General features: G+C 37.3%; 1 protein-coding gene across 3 annotated transcripts; it reads left to right on the forward strand.

Annotated features, from left to right (window-relative positions):
* The first annotated feature begins 349 nt into the window (after window positions 1-349).
* Window positions 350-25,263, forward strand: LOC114525382 (ubiquitin carboxyl-terminal hydrolase 14-like). 3 transcript variants are annotated; one of them, XM_028546706.1, is made up of 18 exons: window positions 350-464; window positions 809-954; window positions 1,123-1,155; window positions 1,577-1,681; window positions 1,783-1,886; window positions 2,033-2,162; window positions 2,253-2,315; window positions 2,567-2,717; window positions 2,828-2,846; window positions 2,986-3,068; window positions 3,170-3,201; window positions 3,456-3,521; window positions 3,626-3,718; window positions 3,810-3,932; window positions 4,363-4,450; window positions 8,259-8,366; window positions 24,396-24,470; window positions 24,645-25,263. In XM_028546706.1, exons 1-18 carry the CDS (start codon window positions 449-451, stop codon window positions 24,713-24,715), a joined length of 1,506 nt encoding a protein of 501 aa, XP_028402507.1. In that variant the 5' UTR covers window positions 350-448; the 3' UTR covers window positions 24,716-25,263. The 3 variants fall into 3 exon arrangements, with proteins under 3 accessions (XP_028402507.1, XP_028402508.1, XP_028402506.1); XM_028546707.1 differs by lacking the exons at window positions 8,259-8,366; window positions 24,396-24,470; window positions 24,645-25,263 and adding an exon at window positions 6,224-6,348; XM_028546705.1 differs by lacking the exons at window positions 350-464; window positions 809-954; window positions 1,123-1,155; ... (13 more) ...; window positions 24,396-24,470; window positions 24,645-25,263 and adding exons at window positions 5,378-5,949; window positions 6,224-8,035.
* The last annotated feature ends 329 nt before the right edge of the window (window positions 25,264-25,592 follow it).

The raw sequence follows: 25,592 nt of genomic DNA on the forward strand, positions 1-25,592 counted from the left end.
GTGTATTCATGCAATATCCTTGCCCTTGGTGAGACTCGAGAATTTCTGAAACTAAACCACTCACTCTTCCACCCTCAACGTTTTGAACGAAAGTATTTAGGATAAAAGAAGTTAAAAAAATGACACCAAAAGGAAAATGTGGGGCAATCAGTTGAAGAGGCTAGCGGCATTAGCAACAGAAACACCTTCTTATCGGGTAGAGGGGGAGCAAATTTCTCAGGAAATATAGACCGGGGGGACACACCTGGGAAAACGGCCCTGGAATAAGTGGAATTACATTCTGACGCATGCTCATCATTTGCGTGGCATTTATGCCAAATTACATGAAGTTTTCTGAAATCGGCGGCCATATTGAAATATTTTCAGTTTTGTGATTAAAAAGACTTATTGAATAACTGTGTTTTTTTGAGAATCTTTAACTTTTTAAAAGGTTTATTGAGAAGGAAATATGCCCTCCTATCAAGGTCAGTTCATTTCGTGCTATTTGAACGTTGTTCTGAACTAATTTGCTGCGATTAATTTAGTGATCGATCCAGTGATCACTGATCAGTGTTGCACGTGTTTTTATTGCAAATAATAACTATGATCATGAATGAATACTGTCATGTCTGCAGTGGGGAGAAATCTAACCGCAGCTATGATTGTTTCATATCTGAATTGCCTAGAAATGAATAAAATTGATTCCTTTTTAGTTTGTTTTTTTGAAAATCTACTCTATTTAAATCACTCTGCTAATCCATTACTCTTGATAAATATTTTTTTGAAAACATGGCCAATCATTAATTCATTATCAATTTTAAATCTGCAGTTTCAGTTAAGTGGGGCAAAGAGAAGTTTGAGAATCTTGAAGTAGACACAGATGAGTTGCCTGAGCTTTTTAAAGCACAGTTATATGCTCTGACAAATGTTGCTCCGGAAAGACAAAAGATAATGCTGAAAGGAAGTGTACTGAAGGTACAGTGAGACTAACCAGACATTTACAAGAAAGAGTGGTTTGCAATTAGCTGCTGCATGTGGTAGTAACTCGCTCACAGGGCTGTCAAATTTTTTGGGTAATCGGATTACCTGTAGTCAGTGAGTCAGGTGTCTTCTATTGAACGCTTTTGTTTTTTTATATAACAGGATGATGGCTGGGGTAATATGAAACTAAAGAATGTAAGTATGTCTTATAATAGAACACTCCTAGAAGAACAAGGCTATATAGTTATTAAAAAACCCAACCAAATACCTATAACTATGGAACCCCGTTATTGGAGACATATCTCTGTGTGGTGATTCCAGCCATTGCATGTGTGTAGTTCATTTGTAGTTTATGTGTAGTTCATTCTAACTTTTTAACATGGCAAATTTATAAAATAAAATAAAATAAAAATAAAATATAACTATCAGGGATTCTTCACTGAGGTATAAGATTAAGTAAATCTAATAAATCTAGGCATGTCAGGTTTGAACTGACAGCTTAATTTGATTAGCACGAAAATATTTGCATCATTCTTACGTTATCGAGTTAACTACAGTAGAGCAGCCCTCGTCATGACCTGACTACTGTTTAACGAGGATCATGGTTGATTTTTAGGGGTGTATGTTGATGATGATGGGTACGGCCGGAGAACTGCCGACTGCTCCCAAAGAGAAAGTTGTATTCATGGAAGACATGTCAGACTCTCAGCTTGCAGGCGCTGTAATGATCAGACATTATTTTCAACACTGTACAGCAATATGCTAAATTACTTCTTAGAATATTGTATAATTTCTATGATTCAAACTTGTTTCTCTATGTAGTTAAAACTGCCAACTGGGCTTGCAAATCTTGGAAACACATGTTACATGAATGCAACAGTACAATGCTTGTGCACGGTCCCCGAATTAAACAAAGGCCTAGCAAAGTGAGTCAACCAATAATTCCATACAATTCACATATTTTATTTTATTTTTTTTTAATATTTGAATTTTTTTTAATCACAATATGTACATCATTACAATACAATTCACATATTATTTATTTATATTAAGTACAGTACATATGTTTCAGGTATCACAGAAGAGATAGTGGACTTTCTCGTAATGCTCCTGGTGAACAAACTATCCTTGCAGGCCTCAAAGATACTTTCCATAAAATCAACGAGAATTCTGATAGTTTTCCACCCTTTTTCCTAGTCCAAGTATGGAAACTTCTTTAGCCCAACAATTCACATCTTTTTTCCCCAGATGATAATATGTTAAGTTGAATTTTCTATTATATTTTCATCAAGGCACTATATCAAGCTTTTCCTCATTTTGCTGAGAAAAATGAACATGGAGTTCCAATGCAGCAGGTTATTTCAAATTGCATCGACCTATTTACCCACGCAATAAACCGTTTTGCTTGTAACTCATTTCGCCTGACCAATTCTGCCAACTATATCCGGCCGAATATAGTTGAGAAATGCCTCTAGTTATTAACTTATTAAGCTAGTAATTGTTTACATAATCGATACAACACTACCACAGCGAAATTATGAGAATACATGTATATGTTATGAGCAGCAATAATTCAGAATAATCGGCTGTTTCTTCGTTCCTGTAGGATGCCAACGAGTGTTGGACGCAATTTGTACGTATTCTCCAACAGCAACTGCCTGGTGAAATATCAGACAAACCAGAAAACAATGGCAGCGAGTCTGGCAGCGAGTCAGGCGCTGCCGTAAAACAAAGTTCGTTGATAGACCAGTATTTCGGTGAGTCCAAAATACAGGCAAATTTTCTCGGTGTCTGTGACTACTGTGTATGTATAATTGTTGTTTGAAACACAGTCAACCCAATAACAACTCGTATCAAATCATTTTAGGCATACATTTTCAAAGCACGTATCCTTTTGTTTATTAAAATGCAGTAGGCATCCTATAAACGTATTTTTTACCGCAAGTTATAAGTTTAATTGCAATATTTTAAGTACAAAAAGCAAATGGAGAATACGTCCGCATTTTTTCCTTAATTTCATCTCGGTTTGAAATGTGACGAAGCCCCAGATGAACCCGAATCTTCGTCGAATGAAACCCTGTATCAACTTAGTTGTTTTATTGATAAAGGTATGTAAGCTGTAGAAAATTAGATCGTTTGAACAGACCTTTAGATGGTTTCGCGTATTTGTGGAAATTTATCGTTAATAAAACGTTTTTATTGTTTTAAGATGTGAAATATGTTCACACCGGTTTAAAAAATGTAAGTTTTCGAACGTAACTTATTTACATTATTTAAAACCCTGGGGCCGGTTGACGGTTGTATAAAACTCTTTAACTATATTTTGCATAGTTAAATGACTTAAATCCTAGTAACTCAGAAATACACGACTTTGATTGGCCAATTCTGTCCCTAACTACAGTTAAAAGTTAACTAGTCTTTTATACAACTGGCCCCTGGTACGATTTGTCGTGACCTCGTGAAGCCAACTCATGATTTTACGCTGTTTTTTTTAGCGATTGACAGAGACAATAAATAAACATTCTGCCACACTTGGACGTGATGCTGGTTATACTAAGACAGTAAGATAAAATTTAAAACGTTTGCAATTTAAACATTTTTCGAAATTTCTATCCCAGCTGAAATGATTTTTTCTTTTATCCCAGCTGAAATGATTTTTTTTCAGTCCCAGATTGACCGTTTACCAGCGTATCTTTCCATACAATTTGTTCGTTTTTATTATAAAGAAAAGGAGAAAATAAATGCAAAAATATTGAAGGTAGAAATTGGTTTGAAAATTTCATATTTTTTTTCGGTTATTGAGTGTGGTGTGTCGCTGTATATGAAACGGAACGATGCCTTTTTTTAAGGATGTCAAATTTCCTTTGAATTTGGACGTATTCGAGTTGTGTACCCCGGGGCTTCAGCAGAAACTAATTCCAATCAGAGACAAATTCAAAATAATGGATGACAAAAAACTGGAAGAGGAAAAGGTATATTTATACACGCAGTCACATGCATTTTGATAATAGTCATAGAAATTGAAAATTCGTATGTGGAAATTAGGATTCGGTAAAATGACCATAGAGATTATAAATAACACTATTATTATTATTATAATAGTGTTATTTATAATCTCTATGAAAATGACCGGGTGATCTAAAATGGCGGGAAAAGGCTGGGACTTGTTGTCAAATGTCAAATGTCAAATAAAAATCCATTTCTCGGTTGAAACAAGTTTTAAAATATCTCTTGAAATACATTTTATCTCGCTTTCAAATTTATCTCAGAGCTATAGTTCTAATAACTGAACATAATCACCAAATTTCGACTAGTTTAATAATGAATAACAAAAGATATAATCTGGCTAAGATATGAGTGCGAGTTCACCTGGGGAAATAGATATCTGTTTTCATCGTTTAGAAAGCAAAGCTTGAGGGAAAGAAATCCGAAAAGATGGAAATTGACGAAGACGATAAGAAAGAGTATGAGTCGTATTCTTTTGCAGACGGTGAGCTCAGCATGAATTTTTTTTTCTGGTTTCCATAGTCGACGGTCATTAATGTATTTTACTCAAAATAATATAAAAAAAGGTTTTTTAAATTTTATATATCGCCAGCAAAAGTGTGCTCCTACTGCTGCATGTAATTATCCTAAAAATATATGAATATTACGAGTGGTTTTAAAAGCTCGAGCAGTAAGAGCAAGAGGTTGAAATAAACTGTTGTCACAAATGCATTTCCCTTATGCCCAAGAACATCAAAGCTTCAAAAAAAAAAATATATATATTATAGAATATATATTATAACTTTTAAAAGATTTTTAATTGAATCGTAAACAAAGAAAACCGCAGGGTTTTTTTTATTAAACTGTAAATGAACTTCGTTTAGCAATCTCGCTGAAATCTACATTTTAGCCCGGGAAATTGCATCGCATGTCCGGCGATGAAACAATAATTGCGAGTCATCATCAAACTCCGATATTGCTGAGCCATTTTATGAAAACTTAACTTGAAGTGAGATTTTGGCGGTGAAATATTATGCAAATTTTTTCACAGCGCTTGACGTTTACACAACAAGATATTGAATCAAACTTGCCTTTTAAGGTCACCTAATTGCCGAATATTGAATATAAATTAAACAATCATTAAGATTCGTTCCAGGTGCTTAAGATTACGGTATTTGTGTTTGATTACTAGCTCTGTAGTGGGCCCGGTTTGGCTATATCAGAAACAGTTCTGTACTATAAAATGTTCCATGTACTCTACTTGATACAAATATACGCACATCAAACGTCATCTTACATCTGTGTGCTATACAGCATCAGTATAACTATAAGTGGTGTAAAATAATTAAAATTTTCAATAGGTGCTGGAGATTTGAAGCGTATCCGAATAATTAGACAAGAAATTCAATATTCTTTACATTTTATATGGGCCCCCATTACATGCTGTGTTGTATGAATATACTTTGAAACAGTATCAATTCACAAGCATTTTTATCCAGGTTTTGCTATTATATAATTTTTGAAAGGACAGTTCATTCAAGCCATAATGGAATAATAAAGTTTTTGTGAAATCCTCAGTCTTTAGACGCAGGAGTTTCTAACAGCTTGATCGAAATCTATTTATGGCAATATAGTTTGAATACTGTGCAAGTGGCCACTTTATAATTAAGGAAATTGTTTGGACACCGCAATTTGTTAAATTCCAAGCGATCGTGGGGATGGTTATTTATAACGAAGGAACAAACCAGAGCTTCACGACTCTTTTCTTTCATTTTCCCAAATTTGGCATTTAATCAGAGAAGTTATGTTACGAGTGTTTTGGTAAACCCAAGATCATTATCAGTTCCTTTCCTGAAGAGAGTCTTTTTGTGGGATTACTCGAAGCGTGGTTTCTCTGTGTGGTCGACAACTTTGGCTAAAGTATATAACTGGGAAATTGGAATGATTCGACGGGTTTTGGTGCCGAAGAATCACCGGAAGGATCAAGGAATTTGGCGTCTTTGAGTGAGGATTTTTTTAAGAGTTTTTGTTTGCTGTGTAATTACAAAGTGAAAGAATTCGAAGAATCGGCGTTTTGGTTATTTTTTCCTGCTCTCGCCAAAGAAACGCTTGATGAAAAGAGTTTATATAGAGCGTTCTGTGCTTCTGATCTCGGCTATTTCAGATAGACTGTAAACTTAAACGCTTAATCGTTTGTTAAATTATAAGTGTTCAGTATTCAAGTGAACTAATCGAGAAATTAAGTGGCCTGGCATTTAAACTTCATCTTTAAATTCAGATTTCTACATCAAAAGGTCTGACCTGGTATGGTAATGTTTACATTCGTCGTGTGCATTATCTTGGCACCGCTTATTTGGCGCATCCTCTCTTCCTATTGGTCGTATTTCACGACACGTGATCTCCCTCCTGGACCGTTTCCACTTCCCGTATTAGGAAACCTTCATCTGATTGGTTCAAATGCCCACGTGACATTGGCGAAGCTTTCACTGTCTCATGGAGATCTGATGACGATTTACTTCGGAAGCGAAAGAGTGGTTGTCGTGAGTAGTTCGGAATTAGCTCGCGAGGTGCTCGTAAGGCAGTCGTATGTATTCGGTGGACGACCTTTGAACTTACCATATGTGGCAATCTTGTTTAGCCACGGTGGAAAAAATATTGCATTTCGGGAGAACATGTGTCCTCGCTGGAAAAAACAACGCAAAATATTTCACGCAGCCGTCAAAATGTTCGGAAGTGGCCTACTGCCACTGCATGTTCAGGTTTGCGACGTTGTCAAAGACCTGGTAACGGATCTCGAAGTACATGTGGGTACACCTAGGGACATCGCTCACGATTTGTTCCTCTGCGTCGCGAATATCATTTGTGCTATGACCTTCGGTTCCAAATACGAACGTGGTGATCCCGAATTTAGCATTCTAATGAAAAATTTTGATGTCGTGCAGCGCTTCGTTGCCCCTGGAAACCTGATTGACGTCATCCCGTTGCTAAGGCAACTGCCGCTGAAAAGAGTGACTGAACTCAGATCCGCCGTTGGCCTTTTAGATACGATCGTTTCACGAAAATACCACGAGCATTCGTCGAACGTGGACGAAATCCGAGACTTTACCGATGCTTTGAAAAAACAGTACGAGCACGACATGGAAGGGGAAGAGAATGACGTAATTCGGGGTAAAAATGATGACATCATCTTAACAAGTGAGGAAATAATGCTTATAATAACGGATATGTTTTTCGCGGGTATCGAGACCTCGACATCGTCCGTGTTATGGGGTGTTTATTACCTGGCTTTTTATCCAGACTTACAGGACGAAGTATACGACGAGATGACGCGAGTTCTGGATCCCGACACTCCTCCAAACTTTTCCGACCGTCACCGACTGCCGTTCCTTTCGGCGACCATCACCGAGGTGTTCCGATGCGGATCCATCGTACCGTTGCTCCTTCCACACCGCACCATTACTGATGCTTCGATCAAAGGCTTTCGCATTCCGAAGGATACGACAGTTCTTGTGAACGCATTTGCGATCCACAATGATACTCGTATATGGGCCGACCCGCATGCCTTCAGACCCGCCCGATTCTTGGATGAAAACGGAAATTTCACATCTCCACCCCCGTTTGCGTTTTACCCCTTCTCTGCGGGCAAGCGAGTGTGTGTTGGTGAAATCTTGGGTAAAATGATTGTATTCGTCACGCTTGCAAGACTTTTTTATAATTATCGCTTAACCATTGTTGACTCTGGGGATCTGGGAGCGAACGAAGCGAATGCAGCTTCCATACGTAAACCAAAACCTTTTCAAGTTGTTCTTGAGAAACGCCATTGAGACGAGGAAATGCATGATAGAATCGTACTATTTTATGTTGTTTTATATTTTAATGAATCTAAGATTAGATCTATCACTGATAATCCGGAGTTTGTATAGAGTACTGAATAGTGCTGTAAGAGTCATTTGTATGAAGTGTTTAAATAATATAATTTACTTCATCGATAAACCTTGCCTTTTACTCTGCCTCAAGAGACGCAGCGATAGCGTGGATGCCAGAGTGCCCCCCCCCTCCATGAGCCCGTCCTTCCCCCCTGGTCCCACGTGAGGATCTTCATCGAATCTTAGCTAAGGTTATATTTTCCCAGTTTAAGCCATATAATACCTGGATATAATTGTCCATCATTACCATGATGTATGGTGCACTAACCTACCATGAACCACCACCATACAAATACAACCACCACCATACAATACCACACTCTAGGCAACAATAGACCATACCTTGCTTTTGCTTTTATTATCTTACTCGATCTTTCTTATATACAGACATTGGTTCAAATAATAGTGGTCTTTATGAACTTCAAGCCGTGTTAACTCACCAAGGCCGTTCATCCTCATCTGGTCATTATGTCGCTTGGATTAAGAGAAGTAACCGTAAGCAAAGAGTCTTTTAATATATTCATGTACACACAGGGTTTGTAGACGTGTACTTGAGCTAATCTTGTTAAAAAAGGGGTAGAACGTAGAACCCTATACACACCTATTGGTGGGTTATTCGTGGCAGCAGATTGCGGTCAGTAATCATAGCACCTTGAAAAGGTGTCAGAAAAAGAAAGTTGAACTGCTTCATTCAAAATGAAAGAAATGAACGTTTCTAGTTCTGATGATTGCTTTGTGACCATGACCGTTTCAGCTGCTCGCATTTTACACCCCCATTTTCCATGCCCCTTATCATCGTGCATGTTTTGAACATGAACTTTTGATAAAAAATCAAAAGTCAAAACTACATGCTGAGTAGAGCAATATTGCTCTAACCAACATCTTTGTCTTATGAATTTATTGAATATCAACCAGCTCGCAGCCGCTGTTCAATATTGTTGGTTAATAGTCCTTTCCATGACACAAATTCGTGACCGCAAAAGTGGTTTGTCTTTAGAGTTTGGACCATTCAATTTGAGGTTGTCCAAAGTAGATGGCGGCCATATTTCATGGAAAGATCAATTGATCAACGACGAGCTGATTTAACGATCGTTGCTAGGTTTGATTTTAACAACAAGTAAAACAATCCTAGGACATTGATATTATCATATCATAAATTAAAACAGCATTGTTGTTTTTTTGGTATGAATCGAAATGCTTAACATTGATTACATCTTGTAAATAACTCGTGATTTTTTCACGGATTCAAAAATGAACAACCTCGTCGGCTTTTAGACGTCTTTGCTTCAAAGTGGCGATGTTGGAGCGACACACAACGAGCGTGTCAGCTTACTAACCGCCATTAGGCTGGGTTTCCACTAGGCGGAATTTTTCGATCGATATTCTTTTCAATTATGAGAATTCAACGGTGGCAGATTCTCTTCACCGGTCACAATTGTAAAGAAAATCGAGCGAAAATTTCGTTTGGCGTCACAGACCGCAATGTGAAATTGGACACACACTGGCTACCTATTGTTAATACGTGCTGTGATAACGTTCCGTGGGTTAGAAAGGAATGACAGTGGCATCATAGTTTAAAACTTTGTGCGTCACATCTACTTGTATCCTCCAGGTTGCTATATATACGCAAACGTATACGCAAACGTATATCAACAACTTTGTAAAATGCTCACAGTCAACGTTTTCTTCCTTGTTCTCTGTGCTTCGGGTAAGGAAATATTGATTGTATGTATAACATTTATGCGATTCTCGCTAACATTTTGTATCACCCTCGCATTTGCTCATTTTTTGTTTAGTTTGGTTGTAAAAACATGTCATTCGATAGTTAAAAGCCTGTTTCTTCCGAATGTGTAAAAAATTCGTTCATAGACTAAAAAATTCGTTCATAGACTGAGTAGTTCACGTACAATAGCGTGTTGAAGTTGGAATACTTTTTTGATACACACTGTAGGGCTCCCAAGCGCTCAGCAAGCTAGCTTAAAGTGAAAGTCAAGTCCGTATGTCAACAACAAACCGTTTGTTAACATTTTGAACTTCCCTATTTTTTAAAATACGATGTGTTGTCTGAATATCAAACACTATTTAGTTTCGTTTCGCTTCTAAATTTATATGAACTAGAGTTTATGTTAAGAAAAAATAAGAAACATGCGAAATTTAGGCATTTTTCACAGCTGAGGGCCCTCACTTGTTATGAGCAGAACTTGACTTCCACTTTAATTATTTTTATTGTAAAATTGTGTACCGTTTCATATCATATTGTATAGGTTGATTTCAAGCTGTTGAAGCATGCTTCTGTATAATTTCTTCTTTTATGCATGTAAATATAACTGTATATAAAAAGTATTACCATCAATTAGTTTAAATGTTGTTAAAGATGATGTAAAGTCCGTTCTGCGCATATATTCCGCACATAACAATGTTCGTTTACGTTTGTTATATAATCTTTACATGGTAGTAGCAGTAGTAGTAGTAGTAGTAGTAGTAGTAGTAGTAGTAGTAAAACTTTATTTAAAAATTACATGGTAGCCTCGTCAACTGTAAGCTGGTTTCCACGAGGGGCGTGTGAGCAACATGACTTATACAATTATATGCATTTACATTAAATACAACATATCTTCAATACACTACATACAACGACAGATATAGCTACAGGACATGCACAAATAGTTAAGTTTAAAATTTTGTGGACATGCACAAAAAGTTAAGTTTAAAACAATGTATCCGAATTACGCACATCTGCAGGTAAAGAATTCCGGACTTTAGCCCCGTCATAGGTAAAACTTTTCTTTAGCTTTCTTGTTTTTGGCTGAGGCAACTGCAGCGAAGTAGAAAAAGTTATGATGAGTGAGGTTATGATGAGTGATATTTGGCGTTTGTTTCGTTTTAATTTTCTTCCCACTCTCGCTCGACCGGCTGTGATGAATATGCTTATTTTATATTATATTATATTTTGAAGAAGGTATAAATCGAAGCTTGTAAATAAACCGTTATTTAAAACTTTGAAAACGTATATGCGTACAAAATATATCGTTGAGCAGAACGAATATATGAATATTCAACTCCCCCCAAATATTGCATTCTTTTTGGCCTGGATGTTATTGCGGCGACTCGGCGCGTACTTAATTTTGAACACACACGATTACGAAATAGCGTCAGACATAAACTGAAACCAAAATGATGAGAGGATTAAACAAGCTAAAACAAAATACGCTAAGTAAAATATTGTTTTTAAAGGTATTCCCAACGTATTATCAAGAAATGTGTTTGTCAGTCACCGAGGAAGAGATATAAATGGTTGTGGTAACTGGACATTACCTTGTCAGAGCGTGAGGCGGGCTGTCTGGGTTGCCTGTGCCGATGACGTCATACAGATTGATCACGCGGGCGGGAAACCTTATCATGAATGTGATCTTAATTCAACAGAAGATCAAAACGATTATGCTGGACAAATCACTTTCGTTTTACGGCTACAATGGAACAGCGGCATTACACTGTGAGAAAATTAACAGTTTTTTTGCGATAAATAGTTCCTTAAATACAACCAGTAAAGTTGTATTTTCTAATTTGTCGTTCGTTAGTGATGGCAACATTCTTTTGGCGAGCCAGCTTAGTAGGTTTCAACTGGAATTTTTTTTCTGTAACATAAAGCGATCAATGGTATTTATCTTTGCATATTCCTTGTCTTGTTCAATTCATGTGCAAAGCTCCACTATTCAAAGCTATGGACGTGCGATAGAGGCTTTGTGCGTTAATCTGACTACTCGTCTGTACGATTCGACCTTTTTCTCATGCGTTGCATTGTCTTATACGTCGTTTTCCAACGGGAATTTTCTTCAAAATGATCGCAAAATGACAGTATTGTACGTTCATATATATAACTGCACCTTCATGGTAGTGAGCAAGCAATCAGTGTGTGACAATATTGTTGGAATTGTTCCCGGACATTCTGTAGTCAACATCAGAATTGAATCTTCAAGATTTTTGAACTTTTATAATTTGGCAATACTATCAAGGTTGTCTGTATTCTGTTTCTGCTATTCTAGTGAAAACTATAACCTACAGTCCCTTGTTTTAGACAATTTGCATTTCGAAAATATTAGCTGTTACTATGCAGTGGTTTACATTTACTTATCCAAAGGAAATGAAGAAAAAAACCATAATTTTAGCCTTACGAACTCTTTTTTCATGAATACTACGAGAGCATTTATGTGCGTTGCAGACAAAAAACCACCCGACAATTCGATCACAGTTATCCTTCATAATAACACGTTTAACATTACACATGGAGCTGTACTTGGCAACGAAGGTCCCATTTATCTTTACAATGGTAATTATCATATCTCATCATGCCGTTTTTTCCAATACGTACCCAGATATATTCCTAAATATCCACTCATGCGCTTTGAGGGTTCTTTAATCGTTTTTATTGAAAACTGTTTGTTTGAAACTTACCTAATTCCGAGAACTAGTGACCATGGTGGCGTTTTAGCGGACAGTAACATGTTCTACCCAGTATCATTTGACCGACTTGACAACAATTTCAATTACGACAGTTTTACAATCCTCTGCCCCCATGGTTATAAGATGATTTTGCAAGCATCTGATGATTCCACGCGTTTAACACGAGAAAGCTCAGCTTTATATACTGCGTTATGTGTGCAATGTCCACGAAATACGTATGCTTTAGTCAGAGGCGAAGCTCTTGACGCGAAGTCAAATAATGTCACATGCCACGATTGCCCAGTGGGTGGTAACTGTGTTGATGGTGAAGTAACATCGAAATATAATTTCTGGGGATACAAATCAGACTTGACAGTCCAGTTCATACTATGTCCTCCTAAATATTGCTGCGACGAAGGTTACTGCTCAAGTTACAACAGTTGCCATGGCGACAGAATTGGCACCCTGTGTGGTGAATGTCCGAGTGGGATGTCAGAGTCTCTGATCAGTACAAAATGTAGACCAAATGAAGATTGCACTGGTGGCTTATTTTTGTGTGGTTTTTCTTTTTATTTAATCCTTAGTATTTCATACCTCTTATTCTTCTTGTACCAGGAAAAAATAGTCAACTTCGTTCTCAGACGTTTACTCCCGAAATTGTTTTTCAGGAGTGGTAGAAACGCTGAACCAGGAGTTGGCCTGTTAAAAATATTATTCTACTATTATCAGGTTGTTCATTTGTTGAGAAATTCTAGCGGCTCACAACACACTAACTTCTTCGACTCCGTCGAGAATTTTTTCTCGAGGATATTCAATTTCCAAATCATTGCCATCCCTTCCTGTGACTGCCCATTCAAAGATCTTCGTCCTGTTCCAAAAGCGATCATCGTTCATTTAATGGGATATTTCTTGCTATTTTTTCTGGGTTTGATGTATATTTCTAATCGCCTATACACAATTTACCGGAGAGTCAGGACTGGAACAACTGAACAGGTTCTTGCAAACCGCAAAACAACGGTTCATAGCCCGAATCAAGAAGAGAGTCCTTTTTTAGGTCGGCTTGCTGGGGCTTTTGCAAATATTTCACTTTTAATGTATGCAGCGTCCACTCAATTGTGTCTTTCTCTTCTGCATTGTGTACCAGTTGGTGACCGTCAAGTTTTATTTCTCGATGGTCATGTAAAATGCTACCAACCATTCCAACGTTTTCTCTTTGTCTATATGATTTCATCCATACTTCCTTTTTGTCTCGTCCCAGTTCTTGCTTCGTACCTTCTGAAGTTTGATCGTATCGGTGTCAAGCAGTTTTGCGCGGCTTGTATCTTTCCCCTTCCATTTTGCTGTTACTGGATGTACTTATTAGCAAGGAAATCCTCATGGCGAAGAAGACTTTGCTGTCGTATTGACTCACCAAGTCAGCCCGAAGATAATGTATTCGATGAAATTGTGACAGAAAATTTAAGGGAAGAAACCCAGTTGACGAGCTGCAAATTATCAGTTCTTCGAGTTCTTCTGGGCTCATTCAGACCTCACGAAGCAACTTTCATTTTTCCTTCCGCAAATATTCCTTGGGAAGGATTTCTAGTTTTTCGCAGATTGGCGCTCATTTTGGTCCTTACGTTTGTACAAGACAACCACGTGAAGGCAACTGTATCCATGCTGCTTTGCGTGCTCATTTTACTCCCTCAAATACTCGTTTGGCCCTTCAAGTCCACCAGGGATAACGTACTCGAGACTATCCCTGGCGATGCTGATTATCATTTCTGGACTCAATGTGGTGAAAAGTATTTATTATGGCGGAGAATCAAACTCAGGTGTCTGGCTCTTGTTAAACGTGGTAAACGTGATTGAAAGTATCCTTATAATATTACCTGTACTTCCGGTAATCGTGTTTATTCTTTGGAAAGTAGCAATGGTCCTTCGCGCATGCGTTCAAGCTTTGTACAGAAGATTGAAGCGATCTGATCCAAGTCCGTCCGAAGACTGTACCAGAGAAGAAGAACAGCCTTTATCATCATCCGAATAAACACAAAACTTTTATCAACGTTTATGGGAATAAAAAACTATAATCTTCACGTGATTTAGAGGAGGGCTACGGAAGTTAAATAGAGGTTAAAACTGAAATACCCCGGCTTTCGTCCACGGGCACAGTAGCCTTATTTTGTTAAATGCAATTTCTTATTGTATACATTGTTTTATTATACAAATATTGCTTGCCAAAAGAGACTACTGGAAAAATCGAGAAGGTAGATTCCGAAATTCATTACACAAAATAAAGCTATAAGAGGTCGGGGTATCTCAAAATCATTAATGTTAACTTTGTGCTCTCCTTTCTACTGTAAAATACTTAAATTCAAGTTTAGTTGTAATTTTGGGATATGTGGGCATAATTTTTATATGAAAATCAGTTTGATAAGATAATTTGAAAGTCGCTAAAATTCGCATGTTTCTGATTTTCCTGGACACTAGTTTATATACACACATTAGAACCATATTGTGCATGTGAGATACGCAGACATTATGTCTTATTTCAAGAAATATAACAGTTCAGAATATAAACGCATTTAAAACAATGTAAATTGAAATTAAGGTAGCTATATAATCTTTTTTATTCGATTTACAAATTTTGATCTTTTAACAAATCAAGGAAGTAATAGTCCTTTCCATGACTCAAATTTGTGACTGCAAAAGTGGTTTGTCTTTAGAGTTTTGACCATTCAATTTGAGGTTGTCCAAAGTAGATGGCGGCCATATTTCATGAAAAAGATCAATTGATCAACCACGAGCTGATTTAACGATCGTTGCTAGGTTTGATTTTATAATAACAAGTAAATCAATCCTAGGACATTGATATTATCATATCATAAATTTAAAACAGCATTGTTGTTTTTTTTATATCAATCGAAATGCTTAACATAATAATACCCTATTATACAGTAGGTGCGCGTGCGTCACAAACCCCAATATCAAACTGGACACACACTGGCTACCTATTGCTGCGACCTCTTACGCTGCGATAATGACGTCCCGTTGGTTTGAAACATTGGGTATCAACTGAAACCCGGAAACGATACACAGACGGGCCAGTGACGGCGGCATCTATACTTTAAAACTCTGTGTTCCACAACGTATCCACTAAAATGCTCACAGTCAATTTATTCCTCTTTGTTCTCTGTGCTTTGGGTAAGCAGATATTGATTGTATGTATACTATAGCATATAAGATATGTCTTTATAGTTATGAGGCTTATGGCTCCAAAGTGCTCAGCAAGCTCGCTTATTTTAAAAGCAATGCAAACCTTTTACACTGCTTCATATCTTAAAATAAAAGAATATAGGCAAATTTCAAGCAGTTGTATGTATTTGTGTAATTCTATCAAGTATGTAAATTTGACTCTGCTCTTTGACTGAATGAAGCAATGGTTCCGGTTTTTCATACAGCGCATTCTGTCTGTATTTCATGATACAATACTTTAATCCTGATTGTAACTAGTTAGTCCGGATTTATTGTGAGCTTTCTTTGTATCTGACCTAGTTAAACATGAAAATTTTACGGTTAAATGAGGTGTTTATGTACGGAGTAGTTTCCGGTAATCCCAAAGTCACACGAGTTGTATCACATGACAAACACTGCAAAGCCATTTTTTATTTTATTCACACACGATTACGAAATAGCGTCAGACTTAGACTGACTCAGACATACACTCAAACCAAAATGATAAAAGGAATAAACAAGATGGAATAAAATACGCTAAGTGAAATATTATTTTTAAAGGTATTCGCAACGTATTATCGAAGAATGTGTTTGTCAGTCACCGAGGAAGAGATATAAATGGTTGTGGTGATTGGACATTACCTTGTCAGAGCGTGAGGCGGGCTGTCTGGGTTTCCTGTGCCGATGACGTCATACAGATTGATCACGCGGGCGGGAAACCTTATCATGAATGTGATCTTAATTCAACAGAAAATCAAACGATTATGCTGGACAAATCACTTTCGTTTTATGGCTACAATGGAACAGCCGTATTACATTGTGAACAAACGCATTCTTTTTTTGGTGTGAATAGTACTGAGCTTACAATGCCAAAAATTATATTTTCTCATCTTTCATTAGCCAGCCAAGGGATTACGCTTGACGCTGATTTTAAAATTCCTACTAGGTTTTCTCTGGAATTCAATTTCTGTGAAGTAAAGAAATCTTCGCATTTCATCAAAGCTACATCATTATCATGCTCAATTGGACTGTTCTATTCCATCATTCAAAGTGATCAAGACTCAATATTGGTTAATTGTATTCATATGACGGTTCATTTTATCAGTTCGATATTTTCTTCCTGCAATGTGGGAATCAATTCAGAACCCTTGCTATTTGGGCTAAATCATTCTGCTGATGTACAGATGCTGGACGCTCATATATATAACTGCACGTTTTTACCAAGAAAAACGCAACCGTACTGTGAAGCCCTTCTAAGAATTTTCCCTCAGACTTCTGTATGTAATGTCACAATCCAGTCATCCATATTCGCCAATTATTATGATCTTGTGGGAATGCCGAAAAGATCTGCGATTATGATATCTTCTTCTGCAAATCTATTAGAAACTAACATAGTTTTAAGTGGATTGCAATTTGAAAACATTTATTGCCATTCTGGTATTGTTTACATAGTGCTACGTCATGCAGGTGAAAGCAAACTGTTTAATATTGGTATTTTCAACTCTCATTGCATAAATACCACAAGAGCACTGGAGCTCTCGATCATCAGGTCTCCTTATCATCCATTCTCAAACCACTTAGTAATTCGCAATAATACGTTTGACACAACACATAGTATACTTGGAAAAGAAGGTGTGGTGTATCTTGCCGGTGGTTCATTCTTTTTCTCATCATGCAAATTTTCTCAAAAAGTGCCAATGTATAACCCAGAGTTTCCACTTATTCACGTCGAAAGTTCTGCCAAGTTAGCATTTGAAAACTGTTCGTACAAAACCTATCTAATTCCAGACCCTAGTGGTAAGTTTTTGCACAGCAATATTTTCTACATTATATCATACGAGTCCAAAAACGCCTTAGTTTTGATGGGATATTTTACCATTATTTGCCCGCTTGGTTATGTCATGAAGTTATACACCAGTTTTGATAAAGGTCATGGTAAAACGTTTTGTTATTTATACAAAGCGTTTTGTGTGCAATGCCCTCGAAAGATGTACTCCACTGACAGAGGAATACTTCAAAAAACTGAGGCCAATAACATGACATGCCACGACTGCCCTGTGGGCGGAAATTGTGTTGATGGCCGAGTGACATCGAGACCTAATTTCTGGGGATACAAATCAGACCTGACAGTCCAGTTCATACTATGTCCTCCTAAATATTGCTGCGACAAAGGTTACTGCTCAAGTTACAACTGTTGCCATGGCGACAGAATTGGCACCCTGTGTGGTGAATGTCCAAGTGGGATGTCAGAGTCTCTTCTCAGTACAAAATGTAGGCCAAATGAAGATTGCACTGGTGGCTTTTTTTGGCCTGGTGTTTCTGTTTATTTCATCCTTTACCTCTTATTCTTCTTGTACCAGGAAAATATACTTAACTTCGTTCTCAGACGTTTACTCCCGAAATTGTTTTTCAGGAGTGGTAGAAACGCTGAACCAGGAGGTGGCCTGTTAAAAATAATATTCTACTATTATCAGGTTGTTCATTTGTTGAGAAATTCTAGTGGCTCACAACACACTAACCTCTTTGACTCCGTGGAGAGTTTTTTCTCGAGGATATTCAATTTCCTAATCATTGCCGTCCCTTCCTTCGACTGCCCATTCAAAGATCTTCGTCCTGTTCCAAAAGCGATCATCGTTCATTCAGTGGGATATATCTCGCTATCTCTTCTGGGTTTGTTGTATCTTTCTTATCGCCTATTCACAATATTCCAGACACTCAGGACTAGAACAACTGAACAGTTTGTTGCAAACAGCGAAACAACGGCTCATAGCCCCAGTCAGGAAGAGAGTCCTTTTTTCGGTCGGCTTGCTGGGGCTTTTGCAAATATTTCACTTTTAATGTATGCAGCGTCCACTCAACTGTGTCTTTCTCTTCTTCATTGTGTACCATTTGGCGAAGGTCAAGTTTTATTTCTCGATGGTCATGTAAAATGCTACCAACCATTCCAACTTTTTCTCTTTGTCTATATGATTTCATCCATACTTCCTTTTTGTCTCGTCCCAGTTCTTTGTTCGTATCTTCTGAAGTTTGATCGTATCGGTGTCAAGCAGTTTTGCGCGGCTTGTATCTTTCCCCTTCCATTTTGCTGTTACTGGATGTACTTATTAGCAAAGAAATCCTCATGGCGAAGAAGATTTTGCTGTCATATTAATTCATCAAGTCAGCCCGAAGATAATGTACTCAATGAAATTGTGACAGAAAATTTAAGGGAAGAAACCCAGTTGACGAGCTGCAAATCATCAGTTCTTCGAGTTCTGCAGGGCCCATTCAGACCTCACCAGGCAACTTTTATTTTTCCCTCCTCAAATATCCCTTGGGAAGGATTTCTAATTTTTCGCAGATTGGCACTCATTTTGGTCCTTACGTTTGTACAAGACAACCGCGTGAAGGCAATTCTATCCATGCTGCTTTGCGTGGCCATTTTACTCCCTCAAATATTCGTTTGGCCCTTCAAGTCCACCAGGGATAACGTACTCGAGACTCTATCCCTGGCGATGCTGATTATCATTTCTGGACTCAATGTGGTGAAAAGCATTTATTATGGCGGAGAATCAAACTCAGGTGTCTGGCTCTTGATAAACATGGTAAACGTGATTGAAAGTATCCTTATAACATTACCTGTTGCCCTTTTGCTACTCCCGGTAATCGTGTTTATACTTTGGAAAGTAGCAATGGTTTTTCGCGCATGCGTTCAAGCTTTGTACGGAGGATTGAAGCGATCTGATTCATGTCCGTCCGAAGACTGGACCAGAGAAGGAACACAGTCTTTATTATCATCCGAATAAACACAAAACTTTTATCAACGTTTATGGAAATAAAAAACTGTAATCTTCACGTGATTTAGAGGAGGGCTACGGAAGTTGAATAGGGGTTAAAACTCAAATACCCCGGTTTTCAAATACCCCGTTTCAAATACCTTATTTTGTTAAATGCAATTTCTTATTGTATACATTGTTTTATTAAACAAATATTGCTTGCCAAAAGAGACTGCTGGAAAAATCGACAAGGTATAGATTCCGAAATTCATTACACAAAATAAAGCTATAAAAGGCCGGAGTATCTTAAAATCATTAATGTTAACTTCGTGCTCTCCTTTCTACTGTAAAATACTTCAATTCAAGTTAGTTGTAGTTTTGGGAATATGTGGGCATAATTTTTATATGAAAATCAGTTCGATAAGATCAACTTTGGGGGGTGGGGGGGGGGGGACGCTAATTTGAAAGTCGCTAAAATTCGCATGTTTCTGATTTTCCTGGACACTAGTTTATATACACACATTAGAACCATATTGTGCATGTGAGATACGCAGACATTATTTATTATTTCAAGAAATATAGCAATGTAAACGCATTTAAACAATGTAAAGTGGAATAAAGTTTTATAATCTTTTTTATTTGATTTACAAATTTTGATCTTTTTGTCTTCTGAATTTTGTCTTCTTTGAATTCTGTCTTCTCATATTTCTTTGTTTCGTCCGAATATTCTTTCTCCAAAGTTATGCTTCAAAATCCTGTGAGTGTTTTTAATTGTTCGCTGTTAAACGAGTGAGGCCGTCTTTGTCCTTTGTTCCTCGGGAATATTTTTGCTTTTCTGCTATCTATCAGAAGAAGAAAATCACACTCAAAATTGCAGCATGAATCGCCTGTATAGGCATAGAATGGCCTTTATTCAGTTTGGAAACAAAACTTCGCGTGAGCTGGCCCATGTCCAAATGAGATACGAAATATTGCATGTCTGTTTCTTACGAGCAACCTGACAGTTCAAAGACGCCCACCATTAACTTGCCGTTAAGTGGATTCTATAGAAGTGACACTGAAATTCTCAACTTTATCATGCGACATTTCCATGTGTTTGAGCGAAGCCTGCTGGTTGTAATTTTACTGGTTTTTCAAGGTATGTTTTCGTATGAACTAGCGAGCATTTTCGTGAATGTTCTATGCACGAAGTCAACGTTTTGTTGCATTATGTTTTTATTGCATATTCTGTTTCAAAATTTAAGCGCCGATCCCCCGCAGTATAACTTCCTACTTGCATTAATTTTTGAAACTTTTCGAAGTTTTCACCCAGAATACAAAGATATAAGAAAGCCATTTCAACTAAAACATCAAATTTTTTATAATTTGGGTATTTTATATAGTTTCGCGTACACCCATTTTATGTCAATAGTCTGACATTTCTTTTAAATTACTAAACATTTTAGGAATTCAAAATGCTGTCCATAATTCCCTATATGTCAGCCATCGCGGAACTGATCTTAATGGCTGTGGTAACAGGGATATGCCATGTCGTACTGTACGGTATGCAGTGAGGAAATCTAATGTCGGCGATGAAATCTACATAGATTATGCAAAAGGAAGACCTTACTTGGAATGTGAAAATCAAACGCAATCAACATGCTCTATCGAGTTAGGAAAATCACTTTCATTTTATGGCATTAACGGGAACCCTGAAATTCGATGCTACAAAGGCTGCAAGCTTTTCAAAATAACGAACACGGCTAGAAATATAACCCGAGTCAAATTTGTCAACTTGGTTATCTCAAATACAAATACCGTTACGGAACTCGAAGAAAATATCACAACGCACTTAGTATTTTATGATATGTTGATCAGAGATAATATTTTCATTATTTTTGGCAAACGTTTGGCGGATTGTTCATTACAGATATTCAACTCAAGTTTGGATAATAATTACGGGTTGTCTTGGGGAATTTATTTGCAAAGTGCCAATCTAACCGTACATATAGACTCCAGCACATTTAAGCTAGTCCATATACTCTTCACAAACGTAGCTAATTTGCCAAAACGCCCGAAGAGAACAAGAATTCTTGTTCGAAATACTGTATTTGATTATGGAAATCCATCCACCCACCTATCGTGCTTCGATATGATCAGGATACAACCTTTCACGACTGTGTTGAATGTCACAATCATTGGGTCACGGTTCCAAAATCATGCTTGTCGGAAGCAAGATGGGACGGTGAGTCAGGCGTTGCCAGCTTCTTCGACTAGCAATCAGTTCTATGCCCTCCACATCTTTGATTCCCAGTCAGATTTCCGTAATACAACATTTATTTTCATGAGTGATCTTACCTTCGAGAATAACTACAGCACCGGGCCGGCACTATCGTTGGCACTTGGTTATCAAGAAACGACTAAATTTGATCTAATGATACGCCGCAGTATATTCAGAAACAACTCTCAAGCTCTTCAAATGCAAACTCGTTGTTTTGCTCGCTTTTGTCACCGAAGGTCAAGCCCAACTCTGTACCTCGAAAATAATACGTTTGCCGAAAATGTTTATAAACATGTCGATCCTCACGGAGCCGCGGCGATTTACTTCGATACCAGCGAAAGCCGGGTAACATCTTGTCGTTTCCTTGACAACAAACCGGGTAACAATCCCTACACGGGCGTTGTGACAATTTCAGAAACGGCAACGGTCACATTCGTCAACAACTATTTTGAAAACCGACAAACCGAGGAACAAGCCAATCAGGTGTTCGCAACAGGAAGCAGAAGGTTCTCGCTTTTAGGCGAGAATACGTTTAATTTCGTAGGCCTAAGAGAAGGTGGACAGTCTGTGTTCAGTCGTATACCAACGGTTGGAAGTCCTGGAGTTGTTATTGTAAAAAAGGATTTTAAAATCCTATGCCCGCGAGGTTACCACTTGAGCACGCAACGAGACTGCTCAAATATAAAGAACGCGTATTGGTGTCACTATATCACTGTCCAATGTGAGCAATGTCCAACAAAAACATACGCACTTGATAGAGGCGAGTTTATTTTCAATACAAGCAATAACATCCAGTGTTGGCAATGCCCTCGAGGTGGGAATTGTGATAGCGGACTAATCACAGCCAAACCAAACTTCTGGGGTTATAAAAATAAGACGAAAGTAGTCTTTCTTCAATGTCCACCGGGTTACTGCTGCGAGGATTGCGTCACGTATAACGGTTGCCAAGGCAACAGATCTGGCATACTCTGTGGTCAATGTCCGAAAGGAATGTCAGAAAGCTTGTTCTCGACGCAGTGCATATCAAACACACAGTGTTCCATGAATTATTTTTTCATTCTTGGAACAATAACGTTGCTGGCTCTATACCTCGTCTTCTTTCTGTACCACAAAGAAATTGTGAACTTCCTTCGGAGAACTTTACTGAGTAATCGACTTTCGTTCCCATTAAACCGCGGAAACGAACAAGCGGACAATAGATCTTCATCTAGTGGGATCATTAAGATATTCTTCTACTATTATCAAGTTTGTAACTTGTTGCGAAGTTCAGTTGGTTCTCACAAAAATGGTAACGTTTTTCATAATGTTGGGAATGTTATCTCAAGGGTAATGAATATGATTCTTGTTAATCTACCATTCTTCCAATGTCCTTTGAAAAACCTTCATGCTGTTCCTAAGACAGTCATCCTGCATTCCGTGGGATATTGCCTTCTTGGTATCCTATCTCTTCTCTACTTGATGAGCAAATTGATTTCAATCATCCGAAGATTAAAAAGTGATGGTAATGGACGAGGAGTGGTGCATTCTGTTATAGCAACGAGTTCTGATGAGACATTAAGAAAAGCTGGGAAATCGTCCACCCAGCGAATTGCTTCAGCTTTCACTTACATTTCTTTATTAATGTACGCTTCCTCCGCTCAACTGTGTCTTTCTCTTCTTCGCTGTGTACCATTTGGTGACAATCAAGTTTTATTTCTCGATGGTAACATAAAATGTCACCAAACATTTCAATATTTTCTTCTTGCGTACATAATTTCTTCCATACTTCCATTTTGTCTCGTCCCAGTTCTTGGTTCGTATCTTCTGAAGTTTGATCGTATCGGTGTCAAGCAGTTTTGCGCCGCTTGTATCTTTCCTCTTCCATTTTGTTGTTTCTGGATGTACTTGTTGCTTGCGAACTGGCGCTGTGCTGGACGTCAAAGAACATATAGCGCAATAGAAGAAACAAATGCAGAAAGAAATGAAGAAGAAATTAACGAAATACAAAGCCTTTGTAATGAGGATAATACTGTTGATAACACTGACAGCAATGATGTAAACTTCAAGAAATATAAATCAGAAATTCTCGGTGTTTTGTTGGGTCAATTCAGACCTCACCGAGCATTCGTGTGTTTCCCTTCTTCGCATATTCCTTGGGAGGGTTTTCTTATATTTCGTAGATTGGTTTTGATTATTGTCTTGACGTTTGTCTACGACATTCAGCTTCGACTTTTTATTGCTTTGATATTCTGTGTCGTCATTTTAATTCTCCACATGTTTGTAAAACCTTTTCAGAGGAAATCGGACAATGTGCTGGAGACGTTTTGAAAATATTTTTATTGGTGCCCCATTGTTCGCCATTGTTGTTGTTATTGTTCTTTCTATTGTATTTAAGTTGCTGCTTGCTTTGAAACGCTGTTTGTCTTTCCTTGTTCGAAATCATATGAGGCTTTTGAGGTTTTGGTAAATAAATTTGATTTGTAGACAATTTTATTTCATATGCTGTATTCATTTTAATGTAGGCACGAAAACAAAATATTAATTGTACTATGTATAAATGTTTTTATATAAATAAGAATCAATTGTAATTTTCACAGTACTTATAAAAAGTAGAAACGTTTTAAATAAAAATTCCTTACTCTTTTTTCTAAAACTTTCACCTACGTTCGTTATTCAAATTGTAATTGTTAATTCCGTGATAGGTTTAATTTAAACCTCATGCAGTTGAATGTGGAATTGACAATTACCATATGAAAAATTATTTATGTGATAATTTAATTTCATATTTATCCCACTATAACCAAGAAATTCCTGATAAAATATAATACTATAGTCACTGAAAACTGGTTTAGATGAGTGGAATATATTTTCTTTCAGAATCTTGGGTGAAGTGTGATGACGATAAAATATCCCATATCACAGCAGAGGAAGTCCTGAGATTGTCTGGAGGAGGTAATAATAGCTTTTTTAAATAAGCAATCCGCTTTTGTAACGTTGTAGAGCAATAACTGGATCTGTTGTAGAAGACAAGGTTACACTGTGTCCTCTTTAACCTTTGAACACCGTCAACTGCGTAATATACAACCAACTAGTTTATTTACTAAACCTTCCCTTTGGTCTCTTCAGGTGACTGGCACTGTGCCTATGTATTGCTTTACGGACCAAGAAGGCTTGAAAAATCAAAAGAAACCGAATAATCCGTGAGATATTCCCAATATTTGTCCGAGCACCATTTGTGTTTAGGTGAAACTGCTTTTTTCAATTTTTTCTCGTGATTCAGAATTCGAGCGTGGTGGTCAGAATTAAGTTTTTTAACTTTTAAGCCGGTTTTCCACTAGCGATATTTTTCGCGCGAAGCGACTTTATTCCTTTGTATTTGAGCAAAATGTCCATTCGCGCGAAAAATATCGCTAGTGGAAAACCGGCTTTAGAGTTCTACTTTCATCTGCCTAATTTTGAAAGGGCGTAGGGAAAAGTCAAAATTCTAGAAATACTTCATGGTGTTTAAGAATTAAAGGTACAATATAATATTAGCTATCATTAAAAATTTATATCATCTCGTATGAAACAAATCCTGAAGGAACCCCAGCCTTCCATGTGAAATATTGAGACGAAATTAAACTGTTTTGAAGTTTAGTGAAAAGTTAGTAAGCAACGCAGACTTAGGTGTTAATATATTTCTAATTTTTTAATTCAGTTTTCTGTAATTATATTTCCACGTTCCGATTAAAAATGCTAAATCGTTTAAGTTGAATCAGCTGGTTGCAGTGCATGGCTGACATCATATGCAACACAATACGCAAATTTCGATAAGAAATATGGGTAAACCAAAAATTGGTTGCATGAAAGTAAAAAACGTCTTTTCGCCTACTTTTTTCGGTGCTTTTTGTGTGCAGTTTTATCTTTCCGCTTAAAGAAAAGTCCGTTTTGAGATGTAAATCTCGATGGAAAGAATGCATTCAGGTATGAATGTTTTAATTGTATTTATCCTTGTACATAAGTTTCCATTTTTATATATACTAATTACCGAATTCAATTTATAAATTATTTTCAAGGAGGACTTACAATTAAGAT

The sequence above is a fragment of the Dendronephthya gigantea genome, unplaced genomic scaffold (genome assembly GCF_004324835.1).
Source record: "Dendronephthya gigantea isolate DGI-Jeju-01 unplaced genomic scaffold, DenGig_1.0 000034F, whole genome shotgun sequence".
Taxonomy (NCBI): Eukaryota; Metazoa; Cnidaria; class Anthozoa; order Malacalcyonacea; family Nephtheidae; genus Dendronephthya; species Dendronephthya gigantea.

What these genes read in the sequence shown, in the direction of transcription:
- LOC114525382 (XM_028546705.1), top strand. Translation starts at nt 6,252, where the DNA reads ATGGTAATGTTTACATTCGTCGTGTGCATTATCTTGGCACCGCTTATT.